General features: G+C 39.5%; 3 protein-coding genes and 4 non-coding genes across 9 annotated transcripts in view; 6 read left to right on the top strand and 1 right to left on the bottom strand.

The window, feature by feature from the left end:
• Nucleotides 1–73: 73 nt before the first annotated feature.
• On the top strand, nucleotides 74–5,101 carry trpt1 (tRNA phosphotransferase 1). Its single transcript, XM_005913337.3, has 7 exons — nucleotides 74–305; nucleotides 501–582; nucleotides 2,709–2,878; nucleotides 3,778–3,955; nucleotides 4,031–4,087; nucleotides 4,180–4,290; nucleotides 4,395–5,101. Exons 1-7 carry the CDS (start codon nucleotides 234–236, stop codon nucleotides 4,415–4,417), a joined length of 693 nt encoding a protein of 230 aa, XP_005913399.1. The 5' UTR covers nucleotides 74–233; the 3' UTR covers nucleotides 4,418–5,101.
• Nucleotides 4,975–21,301, bottom strand: fermt3b (FERM domain containing kindlin 3b). Its single transcript, XM_005913340.3, has 15 exons — nucleotides 21,124–21,301; nucleotides 19,724–19,848; nucleotides 15,920–16,153; nucleotides 13,766–13,882; nucleotides 13,431–13,599; nucleotides 11,341–11,443; nucleotides 11,150–11,257; nucleotides 10,818–10,952; nucleotides 10,252–10,298; nucleotides 9,973–10,097; nucleotides 7,774–7,880; nucleotides 7,392–7,610; nucleotides 7,043–7,167; nucleotides 6,448–6,589; nucleotides 4,975–5,767 (listed from the first exon to the last, which is right to left on the bottom strand). Exons 2-15 carry the CDS (start codon nucleotides 19,845–19,847, stop codon nucleotides 5,588–5,590), a joined length of 1,935 nt encoding a protein of 644 aa, XP_005913402.1. The 5' UTR covers nucleotide 19,848; nucleotides 21,124–21,301; the 3' UTR covers nucleotides 4,975–5,587.
• trnaw-cca lies at nucleotides 13,999–14,070 on the top strand. Its single transcript has one exon. It is a non-coding gene; the product is annotated as a tRNA-Trp (tRNA).
• trnaw-cca lies at nucleotides 14,919–14,990 on the top strand. The gene has a single exon. It is a non-coding gene; the product is annotated as a tRNA-Trp (tRNA).
• Nucleotides 17,370–17,441, top strand: trnaw-cca. Its single transcript has one exon. It is a non-coding gene; the product is annotated as a tRNA-Trp (tRNA).
• Nucleotides 18,036–18,107, top strand: trnaw-cca. Its single transcript has one exon. It is a non-coding gene; the product is annotated as a tRNA-Trp (tRNA).
• Nucleotides 21,302–22,076: 775 nt separating the features above from the next.
• The window catches only part of macrod1 (mono-ADP ribosylhydrolase 1), a 147,068-nt gene continuing 142,067 nt past the window's right edge, over nucleotides 22,077–27,077 (top strand). The window contains exons 1-3 of one of the 3 annotated variants that reach the window (XM_042221383.1): nucleotides 22,077–22,764; nucleotides 24,085–24,183; nucleotides 25,404–25,511. In XM_042221383.1, coding sequence (XP_042077317.1) covers nucleotides 22,344–22,764; nucleotides 24,085–24,183; nucleotides 25,404–25,511 — 628 coding nt within the window. In that variant the 5' untranslated portion in view covers nucleotides 22,077–22,343. The remainder of the gene's footprint in view (nucleotides 22,765–24,084; nucleotides 24,184–25,403; nucleotides 25,512–27,077) is intronic. The other 2 variants (XM_005913346.3, XM_005913345.3) reach the window with 2 other exon arrangements.

Raw genomic sequence — 27,077 nt, forward strand, 5'->3', positions numbered from 1 at the left:
AAAACCCCCGCTTTTCCTCTGTGGTGCCGAATTACCGGAGCACTGCCCGTCACAGTGCCACCTGCAAGCGGAGAACGGGAACACACAGGAAGCGAGAGCAAGCCAAAACGCTACGCGCAATGCACTGACAACAAATATTATCCTATGCAACGTTTCGCAGAATTAAAACCAGTGAAATTTATCATACAACAGCTGTAAAACGAGGTCTGAAAAGCTGAGCTGCCTGTGCGTTCATGGACAGTGCCAAAGGAGGGGGAGGAAGTGGCAAAAGAGGAAGAGGAAGGAGAGGACATCGTGGTGGAGAGGTGAGAGTTTGTTGACCCATTCAATTGGGATAATTTCCCGTCTTTTTAATATCTCATAGTATTAGCTGTATGACAGGCAGTATGAGGGTTTTGGCATGGTAAAGTCTAGGTCCTATATTTAAACCACAGCTATAATTAGAACTAAATTTCAGTGTGTGTGTATGTTACTGAAAGTGATGCCTTTTCCACCACCAGGACAGAGATGTCCGCCTCTCTAAATCCATGTCTTATGCACTTCGCCATGGAGCCAGCCAGATGGGTCTGCAAATGGGTACAGGTGAGCTGCTTACAGTCAGATCTAGGTAACACAGATAATGCAGGGTAGACTGGTAGGGATGCAAATTTAGCAAGGACTCTAAAGGAGTTTTCATTTGAAAAGTAGCAAAAGTAGCAAATTTTCATATAATTACCTGCAATTACACACAGGAAGTTCACAAACACTTATAATGAGCATCAAAACCAGCCTCACACTTACACCTCCAGAAATACCTCGTGATTGTGGTCAGTTAGCTCTATCCTTGTCTCATTTAAGCATAAAGCTTTTCTCCAGAAGTCATTTAGCTTGTCCACGTGGGCAGTATAATCATACTATAATCATTCTGCAGTTCAAATAAATCATTAAAAGCCCTAAATCACCACTATTAAGGGCTAAGACAAGTGATGTGTACTGAAAACATAAAGGACCCTGATACATAGAGATAACCTGCATCTAATTAATGTCACCATTATAAAGGACATTTAAGAACGTAGCCTGTACATATGTTTACCTAACAGCAAAATTAAGATGGGCAGTTTAAAATAAATAAAACCCAATATAAACATTTTACTGAGTACCCAATATGACCTTTAAAGAAAATGATGTCATTCACCCAGGTATTTGTAGTATAATACTTTCTTCACAAAGTCTTCTGCTGGATATGCTTACCAATATTATCTGAGATCTGAGGGTGATTTCTGTAAACCAACATAAATTTGGTTTCCTTAACATTAAGAAGCTGCTTTAAACAAGACAATTTGGAGCTCTGACTCAGAGCAGGGTCAGCTGGTACAGTATTATACATTGAGCTACAGCCATTGCTCAGTTCCGGTAATTAGTGTATAAGGACGTAGTGTATCTATTAATCAGACGTTTGGTAGTTTGATCCCTGGTTGTTCCCAATGTGTATCTTGCTAAGGCACATTCATCCACTGATGCATCAGAGTATGAATGTGTGTGAATGTTAGACAGAAAAGCACTTACACTAAAGTTGTGCCTGAAATCTGCTGGTCTGCTCGTCGAGTTTCATGGTTGTTGCTCCTTTTACTGCTGGGATCACTTTGGACATTCCGCATCTCCTCCAGTTGTTGTTGGTACTTCTGTTTTCTTGTGTTCCTTCTTTCTGATATTGCTGTCCGCTGGGATTGCCACATCTATCACAGCTGCGGTGTTCTGCTCCTTGTCAGCCAACACTATGTCTGTTTGGCTGGCCAGCAGCTGCTTGTCTGTCTGGAACTTGAAGTCCCACAGGGCCTTAGCCCTGCCATTTTCAAGCACCTTCAGCAGTGTTTGCCATGAGGACTTGGGGATTTCTAGTCCATATGTGGAACAGATGTTCCTGTATACTATCCCAGCCACTTGGTTGTTTCTCTTGGTGTATATTGTCCCAGGTACCATCTTACCTTTTTCTACTATGTGCTGGAGTGTCTCTGGAGCACCTTTGCACAGTCTTCAACTTTGGTCTTTATCAGCTGTGCTAGATTTCTGCCTCTATGGAGCTTGTGCTTGTAGCCCTTTCTTATGCTCCTAGGATCAGAGCCTAGGAGCATAATGTTTTCCTTTAGGCATGTACAAACTATGCATTGGGAAAGTCTGAGGACGCACAGAGATTAGTACCAACTAACTAGAGGAACCTCTGATTATTATCATTCATAAATTTGATTCATTGTGTTTTGTCTACATGTGATGCTGGAATGCATCCTTAGAAAACACTGGTGAAATATCTAGAGTTGTCTTAACCACAATCACGTTGCTTGATGTAAACAACAAGAAGGGTAAAAAACTTCAGTTACACCAAAAAGACTTATGCATTCAATATGAAATAAGTAGTGTGAACAATTATAAGCAATTAGAAAAGTGGATGATACATACTTCTGATGTCCATACAACAAGTTTCACCTATGGACAGATCCCATTTAATGATGTTGTCATAATTTTGATAGCAGATGCAGACCTTAGATTTATTTTTATTTTTATTAATTTTAATATTGAACTTTTTAACATCCTTTTGCTGTTTTTGGGATTATTTGTAGAGAAAATGCTGCCAAATTGGATCAGTGCCTCAAACAAACAAGTTGTTGCTCACAGGGCTGTAACATCCACAGGGGAAATTTGACCATAGTCATAACAGCTCTCTTCACATATAGACGGCTTCCTGTTTGTGGAGGATCTCCTGGCTCACCCGCAGTTCCACTCGTACTCGTTGGAAGACGTTGAGAGAGTTGTGGCCACAAATGACAAGCAGCGCTTTAAGCTCTGTACCCACCCTGAGGATGGCCGGCTGCAGATTCGGGCCAATCAGGGTCATTCAGTACAGGTAATGAGAGTTACAAAATTGTAAGACATGTCAACACCTGTAAACTCTGAGAAGCTTATACTTGCTGTTGTCAGCACATTGGCTATGTTGCATTATCCCCTAGCTAGATGCTGAATTCAGTAAATATTCAGTTTGTTCTTGCTGATCAGCAAATGATTAGAAAAATATGATGAAAATGTGATTTATATACTTTTGGGACATAAAACCAAAAAGCAACTCAGAAAATGCAGACTTTGCTTTAGTCAAATACCCAATTTGTGCCTTATATACTGTAGATGTGTATGTGTGGGAGAGTGTTAGTGAGTCAAAGACTATTTTGAAGAAGTTACTCTATTTCTTTGCATTCTTGTCATGGAAGAAGTCCTACAACATGGTAAAACAAACTCCATTTTATCCCAAATAATGTAATAAATCAATGTAAATAGAGTCTTTGGAATATCAGCGTATCAGTGTCTTAGAATTAATCCCAAAATTACATTTTTAACAATCTTAAATTACAGGAAAATACACGGATACACAGAGTAGCTGTCTTTAATGTGTACAGACTGATAATGATTATATGTGTAGTCAGGCCTTCCCAAATGCCCCACTGATGCTGGAAAAACCCTGCACGAGCGTTTGCATTTGATGTTAGGTTTAGGCCCAATAACAATGGGGAATATCTTCCTTTTAAATTTTTTGACACTGCCACTGTTGTTGACATTTCAGCTGAGCATGGGATCAGTCAAACTCAAACTGGGCTTGAGTTTAATAATTTCTCTCACTATTTTCTCCGATACTAATCAACTGCCCATGACTAATTACTAAAACAAAGCAATAGTAACCAGAATGCCTTTCTTTACCAGATTTAAGGCGGCTTTGTAAATCTGTGGCTATCCTGGCTGTGTTTCCACGGTCAGGTTGTGGATCTGGAGCTGAAACCGGTCATGGCTGGTTCTCCAGACTGCCCTGCTGAGGCTGTTCATGGCTCCTACCTCAGAAACTGGAGCTCCATCCAGCAGCAGGGCCTGAGCCGCATGAAGAGGACACACATCCATCTGGCACGAGGCTTGCCAGGGGAGGACGGCATCATCAGTGGTATGCTCGTGTGAGTTTGATGGAGAGTAGCTTGTCAGGAGGTTTGTAATACAGCGTTATTTTTTTCCCCACCAGGCATGAGGAAAGATTGTGATCTAGCTGTGTTTATTGATGTCCCCAAAGCACTGGCTGGTAAGATTAAACCCCGATTGCTGCTGTCCAATTATCTACCTTTACTCTATATGTGTAGGAACCAATGCTACTAGTTTTATGTGTCTCTACAGATGGTATCAAGTTCTTCTGGTCTGAGAATGATGTGCTGTTGACTGAAGGTGATGCTGAGGGTAAAATTCAACCTAAATACTTCAGCCGAGCTCTAAGACTGAGACCTTCAAGTAAGAAAAACTCTTATACAGAAATAAAAGTTTAGATTTTATGCTTACGTGGATTTGGGTTCACTATTTCCTTGTTCACTGAGTTCTCTTTTGCTGTGTTCCAGGGAGCATCCTGCCACTGCAGTAACAGCAGAGAGTGCTGTCCTGTCATTGGTCATTACCGCACTCACCTGACCATGTTAGCATCCGACGGTTGGTTGATGCTTATCCCTGTTCCCCTGGCAACACTTGTTTTCCAGCAGCATCGATTTATCAGCAACAGAAGTGTATATTCAGAAATCTCCCAAAGTGGCACCTGATTGGTAAACTTTAAACTGTTGATTCATTATTGAAAGTGAACAGGACAGAAGGTACATCCTTATTTTTATATGACAATTCAACAAACTTAAAAATACAGAGACCTTGTTTTCCCCACTTCATGCTAAATAAAGCATTGTACCAATGACTACCAGGATATTTTAACTGGCAGATCTTTAAATAAAGCGTATTGTGCATGTGGTTAGTCACGTGGCTAAGCATGGGAAATGAGAGGATGCAGACATTGAGGTTTAACGGACTGCAGTTTCCAGTAAGATATGGACTGACACGCACAGTGTGTGAGGGAAGATAACTTGTTTGAGGTTTCCTGTGTAAGAAATTGCCAAAATATGTCACAGCCATAAGGAGGGAAAACAGGAGATAATGAAAAGTATACAGCTCTATTTATTTTAGTAAATGTTTTATGTGGTGAATATTTTTATTGCCATTTATCTTATATTTCTCAGTCATATCATTACCTGTAACATTAATTTCTAATAAAAAGTTTAAGTAACACTGGGTCTGGAGCTCTGGACATTCAAGGCTTTCAATTCTGAGCAATGCTGATTACATTTCTTGACAGAGTGAGTTCAGAAAAGTAGTTAGAAGTTAGAGCTGGCTGATTCAGCTGTTGATTTTACATTTCTTTGAGTCTGATTATGACGCCTGCTGAACCTGGACCAGAAGCCCAGCAGATTGGCCCAGCAGCAGTCCATCCTGTAGGGAGGGGGGAAGTCAGCATGAGGACCGCTGGAGTCTTGAACATGTCAGAACATATCAAGTTTAACATCCACTGATGTGTGAATGGAAAACTTGGTGTACTTACAAGTTTCTAACACATTTACAGTAAACTGAATATCTTGTTTTTGATGATTTCCTTATCTTTTTGTGGCTGCTTGAGTTAAACATTAAGTCTTTTTCCAAGCTGGTTTTCCACTGAGACACAGGAGGTCTGATGGGCTGTCAACCATCCCATTGTCTGGGCTTTTGTGTTTCAGTCTTAGAGAGCTTCGTGGCCACCGGTCAGCTTGTGGAATAGCTCCTCATTGAGCGTTTCGCTCTTCTCCCGACTGCGTGTCGACATGAAAATGTAGCCTCCGATAAACTCATGAACGATTTTGCAATCAGCAGTCACACAGCTGAAGGCAATGTTCACATTCCCTTCAAACTCAATGGCCATCTGGAGTAGACGAAAATGAACACAAAAGAAATGCAGAGCTATTTAGAAAAAAAATCTTAATCCAGGGATGAAAAATATCTTCACTACAAATATACATACATATCCCACGTTGTAAGTCATTAGGGCAATAGCTCCTAAATTTTCTTTCTGGTTTTGTAAAAGCATATTCATCAATCTCAGTTTCATTTCAGGTTTTTCACCTGGTTGTCTGTGCCCCACAGTTTCAGAACCATTTCCATTAAAAGATCTGACCAGTAAGAACTATAAATGTCACTTTATTGAAAGACACACTGTCAGCATGTTTTCAGAAGTCTTTAGCGTGCAGCTAACTTCATGCTTGGTTTGTGGGTCTGTCTCTAAACACACGAGCTTCTTTTCATTCATGCTCAGTTATCACAAATACCATTGTGTAATAAGGCATTGTACATCAGTTGTACAAGAAGTAATTATTCTTGCAAGCCTAAGGTTCAGGCTTCAGACTACTCAGAGTTCTCCCTCTTAGACAATTTTCTAAAACTCTAGGTAAAATATGAGGTCAGGACAGCAAGTAGAAGGTTCAAACCTCTTGTCAGAACTATGAATCATAAAAACCTCTGAGAATGAAAACGTGAAGTTGAAAATGAGCATTCTAGACATTTTTAAATTATCAGACAGAAGCCTGTTCAAGATATGAGTCATACCTGTCTAATATCCCAGTTGACGTTCCACTGTTTCATGTTGTTGTAGCGCCAGGTCTTCACTACATCACCCACACTAAGGTCAATACGGATCAAGCGATTGGGAGCAATGCCGAGTACCTCATCCTTCCGGCTGCCTTTGAACCTGTTTGGCGGGCGGGGGGGGGTATATTTTGTTTAGATTTCTCTAAGTTAATTTATTTATTTATTTTAGATAAAAGTCAGTCTTGAGTCCTCCATATAAAAATGATTAAACTTCTACAGAACTACGCTTAGTCTGATGACTTTGCACGTTGCTGGTGGAAGGATGTTTAAAATTTTTCTTTCTGTCTACCTAAAAAGTAAAGTAAAAATGTTAGGTTAGTTTCATTTTTTTTAGCATGAACTACATTTCTGCCGATCTTGGGCGTGCATTTCCCTCGACTACAGTCTCTGCTTTTATGCTGTTAAAACATTTATAATGTTCATAACACACAGAAGGAGGATGTTCGAGGTCAAGTGCTTTATAATAACCTTGTCACAGTGAATTTCGGTCTTTGATGTGTTCACTGGCACAGAATCAACTCTCAAAAGCTTTAAATGAAACTTTAAACTTAACCTGACAACAACGTATGCAAGCCCAAAGTCAGGCAGGGCTTGCCAGATCTGCAGGAAGCGCATCAATGCATCTGTCAGGGAGAGCTGAGCCACGTTCTGGTATGCATCCAGGATTCGAGGGGTCAGCTGGAAGAGCAGGCAGAGGGTAAAAGGTGAGATTTAATTATATTTTTGCTGCCATAAGCAGTTGCAGATTTGCACAGTTGCACAAAATTACTGTACTGTAAGGTCATTTAGGTTGGTAATTTGAGCCACACAAAATATATGAGATCAAAAATACTGCTTTGTGAAAACACAAGACAATAAATCTGCAACATTTATTCTTTTGTGGCCTGTTGCTACATCTGTACCTGTTTGGGTTTGTACTTTTTATGGTAACGTGGTGACACCAGACTGTGAGTATTGATGCTTTCTTCGCTGGCATTTGCACTGCTGGAACTGGAGTTGGTCTTTTGCATCGCCAGGAAAGAGCGGATACTCTGGATCTCACTTTGGAAACTGCTGTCGGCGAGGGTCTTGCCTTTGGATCCCAACCGGCACCCTGCCATCCACTGAGCATACTGCTGCTCCTGCAGGGTGAATTTCAAAGACATAACATAGAAAAAAGAGCATGAGAGACAGGTGTGACTGTGGTCAGAGCTGAGATGATGAACTGAAGATAGAGGCATTGAAAATGAAAGGATGTCACACGTAGAGATGAGAAGAGGTGTATGGGTGTGCGTGTGGCCTCACGTTCTCACAGCGAAGATAGACCTCATTCATGCCTTCAGGTGCTGGAATCAGGAGTCTGATAAGGAACTTCTGAGCAGCCACATTAACGTCTGGAGCCACCTCACATCCTGTGTAAAGGAGCAACATTAAAGTGGTATCATTAGGTTCATGGTTAAGCTGTTAAAAACAAAAAGCGTGTAGGAAGAGACTGATATGATCCCCGCTGATTCTCCTCAACCTCCTAAGACCCGAACTCTTCCATGTCATGCATTTTTAATTTCTCTTTGATATTTGGGCATATTGGGACCCGATGAATGTAAAAACAAAGAATCACCACATTTGTTTTTTTTACGCCATTTTTGTTCCTAAGAAAAATGAGAGCCACATATGAGGATATTCGTTTAAAATTTTGATGAAACAGAGGCAGTATAATGTCCTCGTGAGTGGATATCAGGCCCTTGTAAAGCAAAATTTAGTATTTTGGTCTAGACAACCCAAAATGTGATGTCCACATATGTGGACGCCAGGTCCTAGGAGGTTAATTCACTTTTAACTCATAGTACTTATCTACCTTTAGGTGTTCACTTCTTGCAATATATTAAAACTCAGTGTCTGATATGTGATTCCATATGTGTTGGAAGTTTTTGGACTTCTTCACTGACAACATTAACACCAGAAGATCTAAAATGTCACCCCCGCATTTAACATTTTCAGAGAGTCAGTCAACTTCATCACTGTTCTCTAAATATAATACCTGCACACTTCTTCATGGCAGCTTTTGGTCCACTGTCTCCTTTTATTCTGACTATTTACGCTATAATTATTTAGCAAATTGAGTCATTTCTTCCTGTTTTAAAACACAGTCATGCAGCCGTTTCTAAAGAAGCATAACTTTTGCCCATATTTCCTTAGTAACTGCAGACCGATACCAAAGTTACCTTCCTTTGCCAAGATTTTAGAAAAAAATTCTCTTCTCCCAAGTTGCTTTCTAGATAAATACTTTTAACATTTGAACAACAAAACATTTGAAGCATAACGTAGGACTGCAGGGTTTCTACACTGGTTTTCCTCAACCTTTAGTGTCCAAATAGGAAACGGCTTCAGTTTCTACTAACTGCGATATCCCTCAGGGATCCATGTTAGGTCCTCTTTTAGTTTCAATATATTTGTTACCCCTTGACTCTAGCATTCATGAATACAACATTTACTATCACTGTTACGTGATGGCACCCAGTTTTATCTGCCAGCCACACCTGACATTGACCACTCCTTTAAGAACCTCTTCGACTGTTTGAATGATCTGAAATCACAGATAGCCAAAATATCCTTCAACTTCAAGTCATAGCATAACTGAAGGTATTTTGCCTTCAGTTAGGTATTCTGCTAGAGTCTTTACTGGTACAAAGAAAAGACATCATGTCACTCCTGCTGTAGATCAGCAGTATGGAAGCTTGTCTCTGCCACATAAAAAAAAAAGTGACTTATATGTCTAAAATTTTGGGTTATAATCTCAAAATTCAAACCTCAGAAATCTGAGCCAGTAAGTTGAATTTTTGAGATACCTTACTAACAATATCAACTTAGTTCCCCCTGCTTACAATCAAGCTTCTATACACATGCAATAGCTACCTGTGAAATTTCTAAAAGGTTTTAAAATTGTACTATTTGTTTTTAAAGACCTCCATGGCCATAATATATTACAGGTCTTTTTCCTCCAGGTCCTTCAGCGTATCATCCCAATTTCTCTTAATGTCTCTTCTCAGCTAAAAACAGGTGACCTGTCATTGCCTCTAAGTTCTGGAATAGTCTGGCTTCCCACATAAGAACCTGCTCAACAATTGACAATTTTCATTCAGCTCCAAGACCTACCAGGCCCATTTTCATCAAGTTTGAAGTCTCATGGTTTGGTCAAGCTCACTGTTAATGTTTTCTGCTACTGTTTTATTTAACTTCTTACCATTGTTACAATTTAGTTGTTTTTATTCTCATTTTCTGACTTATTTTCCAGTTATTATTTTTATTATATCATCTATTTAGGCAAGTTATGTGTTTTGTAATTGATTTTTGGAGAGTTGGATTGCAAATAAGTGTGCCTGGAAATCACTTTGGGTAAACATCTGTTATTTTAAAATGTGCTAAACACTTACCATTCTGTTAATAGCATGGTGCACTATATATAGCAGAAAAACATAACATAAAAGTACGTAACGAAGTCATTACCTTTGAGGTTAATCATTTGAATGGGCTCTCCTATGCTTTCCTCTTTGCTCTTGAAATAAGAAATGGAGGTATCTTGGAACTTGAACCAGTATTGCTTGTACCCCTTCAGAGTCAGCCTTTTGGGTCTGAAATATACATGTAATCACATTAGCTGATTTCACCAGGGATTTTTCCCCCAGATTCATAACAAGTTAGAAATAAAGAGGAAGGTTACTAATAAATATTTATTTATTTAAAGAAAATGAAATTTATTTTAACCAGTTGGAAACCAGCTCTCACCTAAATATCTTCAGGTAGTCAGTGAGTTCTGGTGCTGTCATATTTTCCTGGATAAAATGCAAGTTTTTCAGTTAATATGTTTTAGCAATAAAACTGTTAGTCAATCAATGTTAGTTTGACATAAGACCAAAAATTTAACTCAATGCTGTCTATATCATCAGTGGATTTGGATCCAGGCTAATACTACCATTAATGAAATATCTTAAATCAGGTGTTCTTAAAGCCAATCAGGGGGACAAGGAGGCCCATATAGGAAAAATTCTACCATGAAACACTGATGTGCTGGTCTATATTTTTTTTAACCATGAGTCAGGTGCATATCACATTTAATCATGTCAGCTGTACTTGTCAGTGTTAGGAAGGTTAAAATTGAAGTGAAATAATCCCTCTGTTTCATTCTGTGATCAAAGTAGTAAAGTGTACAGTAGCACATATCATCACAGGCAGCCACTGGCCTGCAAGCCACACAATGAGATGCCTGGACCCTAAATTGTTATAAATTTCTGTTCCCCGTTATTAAAATAATTTAATTTTAAAAAGACTCGGGCGAGACTATTGTATCTGACCAGCAAATCAGATGCAGAGCTGCCTTCTCCCTCCATCTTGACCTCCAGGGACTGCAGGGCGGAATCCAGATCATCCATGGCTGGATTGTTGCTCATGATCTGGGGCTCTGACTGAGCCACCTTACTGATATGATACTGCATGTAAAACGAGACAGAGAAATGTCCTATTTAATCCAGTTTTATACGACACTGCTTTACTGACGATTGAATAGACCAGATATCTTTGAGGAGTGGGAGAACATTTGAGTCTCTATATTATCTGACATCCAGCGAAATGTACACTTCCATTAGAGTGATTCACATATTTCACTGTCAGCAGATGGATTTTCTACCTGCAGAGCTCCAAACAGCATCATCTCCTCCTCGGTGCAGTCGATGTCTTCCAGCAGGATGGCCCAGCGTGCCTGCTCATAGAGCTGGGTCAGACGTACAGCATCATACTGCAGGGTGGAGAGGAAAGAGAAGGATGAGGTCAGAGAGTTGATATACTGGCAAAGAAATATGCACACACACACACACACACCTTAGGATCCATATCGTAAGTAGCATAGTATTTGAAGCGAAGCCAGAGTTTATCACTCTCTTGGATGCCCTGCTGCAGAAGACAACGGGACGAGTCCAACCACCTGAGAGGGACAGACAAAGAATATATATGTTTATGATTTCATATTTGTTACATCCATGTTTATCTGTATTTAAAATCACAAGAAAATACTATTTGACATCATATAGACAGCTTGACCTAAACAAAGTAAATTGGCAACATGATTGTTCTTAGAAACGACATCTTATAGCAAAACACAGCAGAATAACAAAAAATGTGCAAAACCTTAAGAAACAAACATATACTTCTATATGAACTATATTCTGTATTTCACTTAATTTTATAGTAGTGTACAAAAGTCTAGGGTGTGATCATTATTATTATTTAACATAGTCTGAAGTGTCTTAGCCAAGCTTTCTTGTCATTTCTTTAAGTAGTCTTCAAAAATAATTCCCCAGGATTCTTGAAGGACATTTCAACCTCTTCTTTGAATGTTGGCTCTCTTTTGTTCTATTATCTGTCAAGATGATCACACATTGCTTCAATTATATTAAAGTCTAGGCTCTGGGGAAATCAATCCATTACTGATGGCATGCTTTTACTCCAGTGTGATCATTGTCCTAAACACACTGTCGTCAATGAGATGCTTTCCAGATGGTATTGCATAGTGAATCCAAATCTGACTGTACTTTCCAATGCTCATAATTCCATTTTTACAAGATCTCAAACACTGCTGGGTGAAATGCAGCTCCAAACCATGGCACAGCCTCCACTGTGTTTTACAGACGGTTGCTTGCCTCCTGCATACATATTCACAACCGTTTGAATGAAATTTTTCAAATTTGGATTCATCACTCCATAAGACCTGTCACCACAGATTTTGTTAGCACACCTCAGCCTTTTCTCCATACATATCTACATTTTCCTCTCAAGCATCCTTCCACTGACACGATTTCTGTATTAAATGGATTAAAAGAAGGGACAAATGCATCTCTCTAGTCCTGTGTCAACTCTTTCCTGGATTATTTCCTATTTCTTAAGGACATGACTTTCATGTACTGTTTATTTTTATTTTTCTGTCCTCTACTTCTAACATTTCCACAAATGTTCTAAGGACACACTGCACACTCTGCTAATTAATAGCTAACAGCTCTCTGGGAATAGGTGCAACAATACAAATTTATGCCAATCAACTGTGTTATCTTTAACATTTTACAAAAATAGAAATAAACAACACCAGTTCATCCTTTGAGTTAGGTGTCATTTTATGCTTGCATGACTCATAGGTGTGTTGAGGGTCTAAATAAAAAGAAAAACAAACAAAACATTCTGGTTGCTAAGGTACAAGGACTGGACTGAAAGTGGGTGAAAAATCATTTAATGTCTGAAGTCTGGCTCCTTGGAAGTAAAATATGAAGAAATGACGTGTGGCTCAAGACTTTTGCACATTACTATATTACTGACTACTTATTATAAAGCTAATGATATAATGTGCTTTATGTAAGCTCACGTATTTGATCTTTTCAAAAAGTATTTATTTGATGTGTAATTATGCAACAATAGCTGAGGCAGCTGAAGTTTAAAGCGGCTTTGAACTTTAGAGAGATAAAGCAGGAGACTTTAAAAAAGCTGCGACTGTGCCTAATTTATTACATCAAAGAGTCTAAAAGCCCTTCAAACAGCTCCTATTTTAATACATTTGTAGGCACTGGCGGTAGTATCTTTATGAACCAGCATGCGCATAAGATAAAATACGTCTGAACTCGAGATCAGAGGAGGCCACTGCTTCAGTAGATACAGCTCTGAGTTCTGGAAACCCCCAGTTTTCTTTATCAGGACTGATAAAGAAAAAGAAAAGTGGCGAGTGATTACACCAGCCTTCTGTATTGTGGGGTAAGAATACTAACTGAGGCAGCATCCCTGATAGCTAGTTAATAAGAGGACTCAGTTTGTGGGGAACTTGTTTGTTAAACATCTTGCATCAGTGTGACATGGACAATGAAACTCTATCAGTTCCCCTCTGCGATGTAAACACCTGGTTTGACAGACTGATACCTGTGCACACGTACCTGCCATTGATGTGAGCCTTGTCCACAACGCTGGCTGGGCGGTACTGCTTGGCTATGACCTCAGGGGCAGGGGGAGGCTGACTGACTGACAGCATCTTGTAGATGGCCTCCATCTCCGGTGAGTCGGCAAAGTGAGCGGGCATGCCGTTATACAGACAGGGCCGGGATACTGCAAAAGGAGTGGAAATAATAAGGTTGACCTGCATAGTTTTAATTAAAATGACAGCACACAATGTTTAAAATGTTTTTCAGGCCTTTTACATTACATGGGAAATGATTTAATTTAATTTTTACTATGTTATGCCTGCAGTGTAAATAAAATGTGATGCGTGTACCCGAGGAAAGGGGCACCTCGGTCAGGTCGTAGATCTCTGGTGCCAGATTTTTGTCTTTCTTCTTTTTCTTCTCCTCTATGGGTCGAAGGAGGGAGAGTTCCTCAGGGTGACGAATGTCTATTAAAAATAAATAAATAATATGTACAGTAACAGTGCTGTAAAGGTGATAAGTTATTCAGGGGTGTGTTTACTTCTTGTATTAAGCTGATTGTTAAAGCAACACCCAAAGCATAGACTCTGTGGCGCAACGGTAGCGCGTCTGACTCCAGATCAGAAGGCTGCGTGTTCAAATCACGTCAGGGTCACGTCCTTTAATAGCTTACCCTCTAACAAAGCTAGATGCTACATTTGTATCCTCACTTAACAGAAATCTGTTAACTGACGATCTTCACTCATAACTGATCTAGGTTCTGCTGGAGCTTTCTTCCTGTTTAAAAGTAATTTTCCTTCCCACTGTCACCAAGTCCTTGTTCGTTTTGATTCTTGATTTTTCGTGTATTCTCTGTATTATTGTTGGATCTTTACCTTACAATAAGCAGATATCTTCATCTTACTGGAGAATTGTTCACAGGCGGATATAATACCAGAATTAGTACATATAATAGTAAGACACTGTTAATGTCAATGCTGTCATTTTGCCACTGTCGTTCCCCCGCCTCCAACTTGTCAGTATCGTTGGATTGAAACCTTGCACTGTGAAAGGCTCTGATTGCGCAGGACATGCACTGTTGTCCTGATAAGGATTGGCAAGAGATGAGAATCTGTTAAACTGACAACTCTGGTCAAACGGCTGTAACATGACCCTGTGGTGCAATAGCAGTGTGTCTGACTCCTGATCAGATAGTTGTCTGTCTGAGTCACTTAGGCTCATGGTTCTGAGAATCTCACTCCTATCCTCTAACTAAGAAAGACATTAAAAACTAGGGCATTTTAATAAATTAAAACCAGGTTCTTATTAATATTTGCCTGTGTGTGATGTGTTTGTAGTACAGCAGGTAATTTGACATAAAAGGAGATTTTCATAAGTACCAAAAATGGCACATATACTATAAACAAACTTTACTTTAGTATTCTACCCCACCCCAAAAGTTTTCCAGTGTTATTACACTGACACTTTGTATTGAGTCTGACCTGAGAAAATGGCCACCTGTGCGACTCTGTGGCGCAACGGTAGCGCGTCTGACTCCAGATCAGAAGGCTGCGTGTTCAAATCACGTCAGGGTCAATTTATTTACTGCTTAAATCAGTGAAGTGTAAGAGTGCATACCAAAATTATAATTTGGTATTCAAAATTTCCTTTTTGTTGAACATTTAGTGCCACTGCAGAGCTGCTTTTATTTATCTCATCTCAGGAAAATGCATTCCTCTTTTCCTAGGTCTGGCCATTTTCTTCTTCCTTATATCAAACATCTGTTGTCTTTATATTACTTTAAAAACTAATTTTATTGTCTATTAGATGCCAACTAGGTGCCTTTATATGCAGTGGTGTGCAACTGCAGCAAAGTGGAATTTTGGAGCATACATACTCCCTACAAATCCTCACATACACCTCTTGATATTGATCCATACAAACAACATATGAAGCAATGTCACAACAAAGGCAGGAAGCAATGCGGGATTTAAAATTAGAAATAAAAAATAAAAGTTTATAGTCAAGAGAATGTCCTCAACATGGATGTGTCTTTTCTGCCAGTACAAGTGAGCTCTAGGAGCAAATATAATTAAAAAGGAACTGCTTACTTCATGATACCAAGCCTTATCTTTGAACATGTGTGTGACATTTCTATAGACAGATGTCATTATTTTCCCCCTTCCGTGCTGCTTTAAAAAACCTTTCCAGTCTGCTGGCCCCTCCCGGGGATTTCTGGTGAGGAATCGAGACCAAGAAGTGCCAGAATTAGACAAAATGAAAGCACAAAGCAGATGGGGAAGGCCCTCTCTGGCAATAGTTGCAGTCACCCTGCGATGTATTAATGAGACACTTTGACACATTTCACTGATTAAATTATTGTGAACAGCTATATTACAGCTTGAGTACTTAGAATCTGCAACGGGACTGAGAAGGAGAGATGAGAAAAAGAACTTAGATGTGTAGATGTTGCTAGCAAACAGAGAACTAGACAAAAGAGAGAAATGAAAGAAAGAAAATCTTACTAAGCATTCTGCAGATGCCCATCACTGTCTGGAAGACGGGATTGGAGAAGCAGACCCGGAGCCTCAGTGTAATGCCGTTGGGCAGACCCAGTCTTAGGGGCTTGTGCTGGGGCATGAAGACTAGCTTGGCATCAGCGTGGATACCATATTTCTCCAGAGTCCAGGCTGTCCGCAGCAGCCACCGCTGCTTCTGCTCCCACCACAGCGCATGATCTGACCAGTCCTGTTTGATCTCTGCAGAGGACAGAAACAAAAGTCAGAGTAAAAAGAGTTAAACTATTCAAGAAACTGAATCTGGTCATCTTTACTTTAAAAATATTCTAATTTACTTATTACTACGATGATCGTCGGATATTTTAAATGGCATTTTACCTGAAAAATAATGGATTTTTAATTGACTTTTTGTATGGTTAGTTTTAACAAAAGCCATAAAGTGATTTCTTGTCTTTTTTTTCACAAAAAAGTACAACTTAAGTTTCTACTGACCATTAATCTTTTGTAAATATAAATGAACCGTTTTCCGCTTATATTAGGCAGCCATAGTGCTGTACTTGACTGTGTTATGGAAATATGTTTCTAATATTGTCTCCATTCCCATTTGAATGTAACAAATATAAGAAAGGAGTCAATACAGTCTGCATGCACAGCATAACTATTGTAGAACAAACAAAAGGAAATGTGTGAGCTTAAAATTTAGAATTGATGATAGAGCTGTTGTATTGGTCTGCAGCTGCTGGTATTACCTGATCTCCCCCACAAAACTTTGGTTTACACCTATTCGATACCTGGTCTGCCTCCTCATTTACATTATATTACTAATAAAAAGAATACAGTATTACATTATTATTACTGCTGTTGGCCACTTTACTAGATATGTATGTCACATGTCATGTGCTATCTCTCACTCTGCTCTCGTTCCTTTGCTCGTACCAATGGCTCCCTCTCTAGTTCTGCTGGAGTTTTCTTCCCGTTAAAAAGGAGTTTTTTGTTCCCACTGTTGCCAAGTAGGGATCCTGCGATTGTTTGGGTTTCCTTAGTGTTTTCACCTTCACAACTTACAAACCATAGCGTCGTGTTTTTTTTTAGTTAAAAAAAATTGTTATTAGTACGTTAAACATTTTACGTGTGTGAAGTATTTTAGGATTCGGGGGAGTTAGCGTAGTTAGTGTACTGTATGGTAGCAACAGTGCTTATGTTTGCAATTGCTAATTAAATATCACAAATTAATTCGTTTAAATTTTAATATTTAATTAGTGACATTTGATCATTAAAAATTGTTTTTCTATGCTTTGAGCAACACTGCTATGACACACTATATAACATAATTTCTTTGTTTAAAGCTAACCCCAGCTCACCGCATTTGTGACCTAATAATTAACTAGTTTTTTGTTTGTGTTTTCCATTAAGACAGGAAACGGTGTGTAACCATAGTTGGTGCACACACTGCGCAGACTCTGTGGCGCAACGGTAGCGCGTCTGACTCCAGATCAGAAGGTTGCGTGTTCAAATCACGTCAGGGTCATTTCTTTAGTCTCTTACCCTCTGAGAAGTCTTGATGCATGCTCAGATGACTCACTTCAGTCTCGAGACTGAAGAAGTCACCAAACCTTTTTCCCCACTGAAAACGCTACTTTTTGGGATACCTCAGTATTACATTTGTATCTAAAACCAGCAATCTGTTAACAGAGGATCTGTTCTCGTAATTCATCCAGGTTCTGCTGAACGTTTCTTCCTGTTTAAAATAAGCTTTAAATGTTTAAGGTTTAACATTTAAGAGACTGACATGGAAAACGGTTTAGATGTTTCAGAGGGTGAGAGTGAGCAACGATGTTCATTGGAAATACATCAACATTTTTTCAAGACATTTCAAAATCTCTGAAAGGAGATAATAACACTAAACAGAATATCAAAAAGTACTTTATGAGGGACGATTTCATATCTACTACCCATTAGTGCATAAAAATGATGAATATATGCATTACTCATTTTTCAAGAGGGTAAAAGTTTGATGAAAAGTTGAATAAATGACGTTATAACAATAAAAAAAATATCAGTTGTAATTTTCTGACTGACACCTTGCGTTGACTCATTGACCTGAGAAAATGACCACCTGTGAGACGCTGTGGCGCAACGGTAGCGCGTCTGACTCCAGATCAGAAGGTTGCGTGTTCAAATCACGTCAGGGTCATTTCTTTACTTATTTCTGCTCCTTATACGATGCTTTACACTGCTCTTATGTGACCACTACCAAACAATGCTAGGCAATAGCCAGATTGTTTTCAGTATGTTCCCACATGGCTCATATTTGTCTGCTAGTTTTTCGTTTTTTCCACACATTATTTACACTAATGTTCCTGAAACACGTCATAGGAAAGTGCAGCCTCTTTATTAACTGGAATATGTTCACTACAGAGTTAAATCAGCAGGACCTTATGGATCTTGGATTGTGAGAGATGCAGGACAACACTGTTACCCACTCTGCATTGATCCTGATGTGATTTGAACATTTTCCTTATTGCTTTTCCTTATTTTCTGTAGTCAGAAGTTCACATACACTCAGCGACAGCTTGGATCTTTTTTTAGACATTGGACAAGTGGTGACACATCTGAATAACACATCTGGGAACATCCTTGGAATCTACAGCTGTTCAGAAATGGCAGCAAGGACCTTCCCAACTTTTCCCATTGTTCTGAACATTGGTCAGTCCAATGATTGCAATCAATTTACTGTTTGTCCAGTGCAGGGTTTGTCTGGGGTGGAGTCTGTCTCTGCTGTCAAAGGGCTGTGTAGTCTTTTGCAGGGCTAACACAGCGAGACGTTCACACTTAAGACTGATTTAGAATCACTAATTAACCAAGCGTGCATATCTTTGAGAACAGATATGCACAAAAGTTCATGTCAGGTATGCAACATAGGCTGTGAGCACAAAAAAATTAAAAAGAAAAAAAAACAAACAGTTTCTTGTTCAAACTGTCTTTTTGCAAATGGCAACCAATAAGATGAAAGTTCACTTAAGGTAAGAGAGAAAGAATTTATGGATTTTATAAATTTCTTAGATGGTGTATTGACTTAAAGGTGGCATCAAGGCCCAGTAGAAAATGCATAAGAAATATTTTGAATAACAGAAATCTAAAGCTAGTAATGAGCGTAACAGATCAAATACAACCTTAAATAAAAAAGACTGAAATATATTGTGTGAAAACAGTGGCGCACATCACACTAGCAATGCTTTATAACATGTGTACAAAACATGTTTAAATAATGCGTGACTGATTTTGATTGAATACATGCATAGACCTGCTCGCAATTAACAAGTGATCAATTTGCCCGAGCTTTATTTATAGCTTTGTTTCCTCACTTCTTCAATCTTTGCTCCTAGGTCATTTACATTCATCCTCTCTGAAACTAAAACAGCCTCATGTGATTGAGCTGTTTTGGTTAGATCTTACTGGTGTCTGCATGATCCGTCCAACCTAATTGGTCTCACATTGACAAACTACTTGATGAAACATATGTTTAGACTGATGTTGTGTTTCTTGCTGAAAGCAGTGGCGGAAGAAGTGAACAAACTAAAATTGAAAACATGTAGCAGGTGACAAAAGAAAAAAAATTATAAGAGCAGTTCAGAGGACTTGTGACACACTGTGTGCTGAATAATTCATTCAGCTTTCTTGCCTTAACTATGCATTTGTAATTTTGTTAACTGTATGTGAACTCTTGTGTGAATATGTAAATTACGACACTAATTTTAGTCTGAAGTGTGACTGAGAGGAAGACAAAGAGAGGAAGACAGAGCTACCCACGTGTCTTTTCCACCAACTTGAGGATAACCCCTCCGATGTGAAGGTCGGAGGCCACGCTGATGGTGACGGGTGGGGCATCGAGCCCCAGGTCCTCCACCGTAACTGACAGGTCCCACGCCGCCATACTGGAAAAAAAGAGAGCGTGGGATAGTGAGAAAGAAATGCAGGAGACAAGCCTGACAGAGCACAGTGACAGATAAACAGACAAACACGGAGAGAGTAAACAGCTTTATCGCCCTCCTCCATCTTTTATGTGATGGATTATGGGTGACAAATGCCTTGTGTTTCTTTTTATTTGTCCTTGTTGTTACATATGTGACAACGATGACAAAGACGATGGAAGAAGACGTGTAATTAACTTTCCTTTGTTTCTTCGCCACATTGATCAAACTGTGAAAAATCAGCTCCATGAGACTGACATGAAAAACTGTTCAGATGTTTCAGAGGGAGTGTTAGGGTGAGAGTGAGCAACGATGCTCGTTTGAAATACATCTACGTTTTTGCAAGACATTTAAAACTCTCTAAAAGGAGATAAAAACATGCAAGAATATTACAAAGTACTTTATGAGGGATAAGTTCATATCTGAATTATGAATTATGAATATATGCATTAATTATTTTTCAAGAGGGTAAAAGTGTGATGACAAGTTGAGTGAGTTATTTTATAACAATTAAAAAAAAAATTAAAAAAGAAATCGGATAGCTTTGGTCATATAACACCTCCTTCTGCTTTTCAGGGCATTTAAAATATTGAATGAGACAAAGGGAGGATATTTGACCTGCCAATCACTCTTCGGCCTATCAGAGAAAACCAACTTTAACCCACATAATACTGCGCAACATGACACAGACACACACGTATAATGGATGGGATGTCCACTTTGATGAGCACTTCCTGTTTCTGACTTAAACTATCACCATGGATGCACACTTCCGCTTTCTGACCCACCCAAAGTGAGAAGTTCATCCCCTGTTAAGACAGTGTCCTCCTGCATATGTATGAAAAGTAGAAGCCCACCTTGAAGATATCGGATTTACGGACTGAAATGTGTCTGAACTTAATTAAGAACTGAAATAAGAGCAGATAGCGACAAAACAATGCATAAATAAAAGTTTCACACCCCCTGCACCTCTACTTAGGCCTACACTTTCCACATCTGTATGAGTCTAATCATAATTTTCCATCTGTGTGACCACTTCATCATTTTACATTTCATTTCATGAAGTGGTGAAAGTAAATACATGACCTCAGATGTGTGTATAACAGAGAAGCTTCGTAAACATGCGCATACACACACGCCCTGTCCTAAACTTGCTCTCTGTCCTCATGCTGTCTCTCTCTCTCTCTCTCTCTCTCTCTCTCACACACACACACACACACACACTTTAAAGGACAATACCGTCAGTTTCCCGCGTCCAAGGTTTTGAAAAATGGAAACTGGGGACCCCCTGTGCCTCTGTCAAGATCTCTGAAGAAGTTTACCAGGTTTTCTCCGAGAAGGTTTACCAGTTTTGTCTCTCTTGGGTTGTGGTCTCTGCTACTTGTGTCACTGCTGCTTGTTCCTTTTTTTTTTCTCTGTCAGTTTCCGACAGGCGGAAATGTGAAAAGGCTCAAACATTTTTCACTGACAGACTGTGGGAGTGACACATATATGGCAATTTGGGTGTGCATAAATATGTTATTTTTGTGTGTTGAGTAATCAGCAAAAATGTAACTTTAGGGTGTGAGTTATGAGTTCTATACTTTAGTAGCAGCACTTTCACCTTTTATTGACATATCAGACACAAACCAAAACAATTTCATTTTTATGCTCGACAACTAATAAAAATTGGCGCATTTAAAACCAAAATTCATTGTCTCCTGTCTAACATCCACAAAGATAATAAGGAGTTCATTGTTTTTAATATGGGGAAGATACCTTTATAAAATGATAGGCTTGCTGTGACTACAGACTGTCTTTTGTTTTTTTGAATCCGCTAGAGGGAGACCAAATACGGACATATTCTTCTGTACGAGCGTACAGTTAATGTTGCTTTCAGGGCTAGATGGCTTTTGAAGAATCGGCGAAAGTGTCGATTTTAAGTCAAGATTACTGCGTAGGGTTGATGCTTTAATTTGTGTTGTCCTGCTACCGCATCCAAAACGACTACTTTCTGGAAACGTCTTGTTAAGATACATACTCGTATTCATTATTCTGTGGGCTGTAGGAGGCTAGCGTGTTCTTATCATGTAAAATCAATGTTTCCGACAGTCATGAAGGCGGCGCGCTCTTGTGGTTGACGGTTTCGACTCTGCTACTCGGGTCGGGGTTTTCGCTGGGTGGGAACTTGTAAATAGAAACACCCTCAGCTGTGTAGTCTACTTATTTCACATGTCACAGCATAACTTGTTTAATGACACCACTGAAAACCACATTACAACTCACATTTTTACAGGTACTTATTTGGCGGCAATTAGCAGACTCCCCTCATAAATGGTACGGTCCCATCTTAACTTCCCAAACAAAAATGGCACATGAGTGTTCATGAGGTGTGTTGATAACGAAAACGAAACAACGACGTGTGGCCGACACTGCAAACTGGAAAGCCGTAGCAGCACGACCCGTTAGTTTTCTCAGACATGGCACTGCAAGTATCAGCTCGAGTTTCCCGTATCGGGGCTCTCCCGTACTACACCGGCGGCCCTCTGTCCCGTGTCAGTGCTGACACCCAGAGTGTCGGTGTCAAGTTCAAACATATTTTAACTCCTGGAAGCCCCCAGCTGGGAAGGAGGCCAGCAACAAGTACTCCCCGCAGCCATATTAACGCTGTCCGCCGAACTGACAAGTTCTCAACGACAACACCACTTTGGCGGTCCAGCCGACGCACCCATTCCTCCTTACCCCTGATGAACAGAGGCTGGCTGGGCAAGTTTGCCCTCGGTACCGCCTTTGGAGTGAGCACAGCCGTGCTGGTCCAGTCTCTCCACACCGGAGCTTTCACCGCCATGGCCCTCAAAATTAACCTCGACTCTGATAAGGAAGACTGGAAGAAAACCAAGGGTGAGAGAGTTCAGTGACAGAGGCGAAGATTTTAATTTAAGTTGACAAAGCTTAACCTGCAGGGCCTTTGACGCGTGTGTGCGGTCACGTGACCACCAGAACCTGTCCAGCTGTTGTCACAGGGATCAACAGTACCGATAAAGCAATTAGTGGTAACAGATCAAAGTACACATGTATTTCATACACATTATACTGTATATAAAAAAATCGAATTAATAAATTAAACTTAATAAATATGTAAAACACACCAATATTTTTAATTAACTGGTAAATTAAATAATACATGATTAAAATACAGTAACGTTATAAAATTATAAATTATGCAATGAAACTGACTTACTGCTGCCTGAAGTTGTAAGCTTGTGAAAAATTTCATGCACTATTTAGTTTCCTTCATAAGGTTGTGGTCTGAAGTTTACATACACTCATCATAGGCATGAATGTCATGGTAATTTTGGGCTTTAAATTGTATTAATTTTTTTAAAAATTTTTTTTATTAACTGTTGTTTTTCCTGAATGAAATGATTGTACAGCATACATCTTTAATGACTTAAAAAATAAATTAAAGAATAGGATGCACAAATTTGAAATGATTTTTGGTTCTTTTTAATCTACACAGGGTGAAAAGTATACATACAGGCTTAAATGGACACATACAGCCCCATTGATATTTGGTTAAATGTCTGTTAGCAAGTTGTACTCGAACAGATACTTTTGGTAGCCATCAACAAGCATCTGGCATAATTCTAGCCAGATATCTGACATCTCTTCTCGGCAGTTCACTTAACTGGAGTTCATTTAAATTCAATTGTTTCCAGTCATAGAGCTGGAATTGAAGCATTATCTAAAAGTTTTCAGTTGGGTTGAGGCCAAAGCTTAATGGAGCCATTTCTCAACAACTCCAGATTCCATAGTCAAACGACTATATGCAAGAATAAGTTTTCTGGATGTGTCACCTCCTTTGCAAAGTCTGGAAGAAGATCCAAACTGTCACTCTCAGATGAGAGGAGATTGGTTTGGTACAACCAGGAGTCACAAAGACTCAAGCATGTCATGAACTGGAAATTGCTGGAACACCAGCATGACTGAGTTTTACATTGTCATGGACTTAGAGGGTGCTGACCAAATTTGCTACTGCCTACATGGACAGGCCAAAAGCCTTCTGGAGAAATGTTTTTCTCAAAATCTGCCAAGAAGAGTGATCAAATATTCAGTCAGAAACTCATTGATATCTGCTCAAAGTGCAAATGACAAATACATTTGATGTTATATGTTTCAGATGACTTACTGCCTTTTCTCTTTATCTTACTTTTCTCTCAGACTACCTGCTGTCTCTGAGCGTGGAGGACAGGCGTCAGTACTACTGGACAACTGACTACAAGCCACTGGATGAGATCTCAGTGTGGACTCCCACTGCAGGTCAGACCCTCAGCATCAGTCACAGTTACCATTCTGTTCACAAAGAGTTGAGTGATAGTAGTGGTAGGGTTTTCCAAGAGTCTCAGATTTCCAAGGTTTCAGATCATTAACAATTATTTTAATACTGGACAGACCCCATATGTAGCTGCTCCGTAAAGGTAGGCATAAGATTCAGCTGCTAAAAAATGCAGTCTGATTATAAACATCAATATATTTTCTTCTGAGTGAAAAAAAATGCTGCCCCACACATCTCTGGTTTTTAAGAGACAATGATAGGCAGTGTGCTCAAACGCTGTCAGGCGGAGTCAAGTTTTTAGAAATGAAAAACTATTTTGTTTTGAATTAGCTGCAGAGCTTTCAGTGCACAATATTGTATTATTTAACATTATATAGGTATATTTAGAATGATGAATTAAGGTGGTGATTTCCAATATGCACTAGAGTGGTGTGCAGCAAGAATGACTCTCAGCATTTTGAAGTCTGAGGTCATGATCCTCAGCCGGGAAAGGGTGGAGTGTTCACTCCAGGTCAGGGATGAGTTGCTGTCTCAAGTGGAGGAGTTTAAATATCTCAGGATGTTGCTCACAAGTGAGGGAGAGTGAGATTGCAGAGTATTAGCTTGTCCGTGACCTTCCTCTGAAGGGTGGCTGGGTTTCACACTGAATAGAGCTAAGTCAGATTGTTTGATGGTTTGGGCATCTGCTCTAGGATGCCTCCTGATCACCTTCTAGGTGAGGTATTTGATGCATGTCCTGACAGGAGAAGGCCTTGGAGCATCTCTGTTTGATATCTCCATGGATGGATGGATGGAGGTCATACATTTGAAGGGTCACTGCAGATCACTACACTTGCTTTGATGAAGGTTGTGGAAACTAATAGTTTTTAGTGCTTCAATGTGTTTGCTTTAGATTCACTTTGCTATATAAAGGCCTTGAACAATGAAATGACAGATCCCTCTTGTATGAATCCGTATCTCATACTGTAGATGCTTGGCAGGGAGTGTGAGAGTTCTGACAGTCGCTTAAGGATTGAGTGCCTTCCTGGCAAATCATTTCATTACATACACATCTTGTGATCTTCTATAAATGGTGGCAGCCTTTTCCAAGAATTGTTTAGGACATGATGCTTTTTGTATGCGTTGAACTACAGATGTATCCCCTGTGCTGATTTATCAGGTAAGCAAACCTGGTCCTGAGGCTGTTTGTGTCTCTCATCATCAGGTGGTTCGCAGCCAACTGACTACAAGAGGAATGAAAAATTGGACCAGAAGATTTCCCTTTATAACGGCGACATCACCAAGCTTGAGATAGACGCTATAGTCAATGCAGGTATGTGTGTGTGTGTCTATGTTTAAACCTTTGTGAAGTTGTCTATTTTCACACAGGTCAAAATCAAATGTAATTAAAAAATAAATTGATGAAGCTCAATTTTATTTTGCTGTTATTTGACTAAAAATAATGGCTCGCAGTGGTGTACAGATGAAACCTCTGGAAAAGAATAATGTGAAGAAGAGTCAGTCAGAGGGAAACATGAGAAAGGATTATGTTTTTAAAAGCTTGGTGCCAAACTGAGTGCCGCCTCCAATCCGTTTGTGCATTGATGTGCATACATTTAGCAAGGAACACCTGTGAGGGAGGTTCGCGCTGTGATTATGGGTATTATGTTTTCTCAGTGTGTGGGAGATACAGCTACAGGGCTTTATATGGTTAAGAATCCTACTGTGAAGTTTTCTTTAAAGTGGAGTACAAAAGAATAAAAGAACAACAGAACGGCTGAGAATCAGAAGATTTGCTGAGTCGCTCCCTGGAAACTTTAAAAGTAGACAAAGAAACACAAAAGCAGAGCTAGCACTCATCTGAAGTCTCCATGCTGGAAGAATTATGGACAGACTGCTTTGATATATGTGAAATTCATCGTGGTACCCCATATGTTTTGTTTGTTTATGTAGTATCCCCCAGCTGTTTGGTTTAAGAACACTGTATCTTTTAATGGCTGTGCACTGCAGAAAGTGATTATTTTCAACTCCAACTGTTGATATGCATGCATGCATCTGCTGGACATCGGAAATGGCCTTGCTGGCTGCAGTTGGCCTATGAGCAAAAAGGTTGACATTTACCCATGGCAGTGGCTGATGTTTATCTGCTGCGTCAGATCAGTTTTGCTTTGGGTAAATGTTCAGCAATAGTACGATGAAGAGCTGGGAGAGTCTGAAATGTCTGAGTTACTGGAACAAGAGGCTGAATAAATAAAAATATAAAACTAAAGACAGACAATAAGTGCAAAACAAAACTTAAAAACCACTCTGATAACGGTAATGCTGTTAACCAAATGATTTTTAAGCCATTTGCTAAATTTGTTTTTTAAAATTCTATTTAATATTAAATTATTTAAAAACGGACTAGCTCTGGAACAGAAGAGACAAATGTCGGATGGTAGGTTCAGAATTTGGTGCAGACGATAGGAAACCATGGATCTTGTCTGTGTTGTAGTTCAGTTCAGGCTGCTGGTGGCGGTATAATGGTGTGGAGGATATTTTTTTGTCCAATGTTGGGTCCATTAGTGCCAATTGAGCACCTCTGATGAATGCTTCCAGCACCTTGATAAATCTATGCCATGAGGAATTTACAGTTCTGAAGACAAAAGGGGGTCCAATTCAGTACTAGCCAGGTGTACCTAATAAAGGGTCCAGTGAATGTATATCAAACGCTTAAAACATTTTTTGGTCTCATGTCCTCTCATCACTTGTTGTTCTCAGGTTTTAGATAGTAGTGACCATTAGATGGAGCCAGAAGCCACTTGATCCATTCGAGACTTTCTTTTTCCCACAAGGCTGTTTGGGCATGTGGGGGAAATTTAATCGGTGTCTTGGCACTGGTGATGCATCGGGGGAGAGT

This window comes from Haplochromis burtoni, unplaced genomic scaffold (assembly GCF_018398535.1).
Source record: "Haplochromis burtoni strain Fernald_Lab_line unplaced genomic scaffold, NCSU_Asbu1 Contig_4, whole genome shotgun sequence".
Taxonomy (NCBI): domain Eukaryota; kingdom Metazoa; phylum Chordata; class Actinopteri; order Cichliformes; family Cichlidae; genus Haplochromis; species Haplochromis burtoni.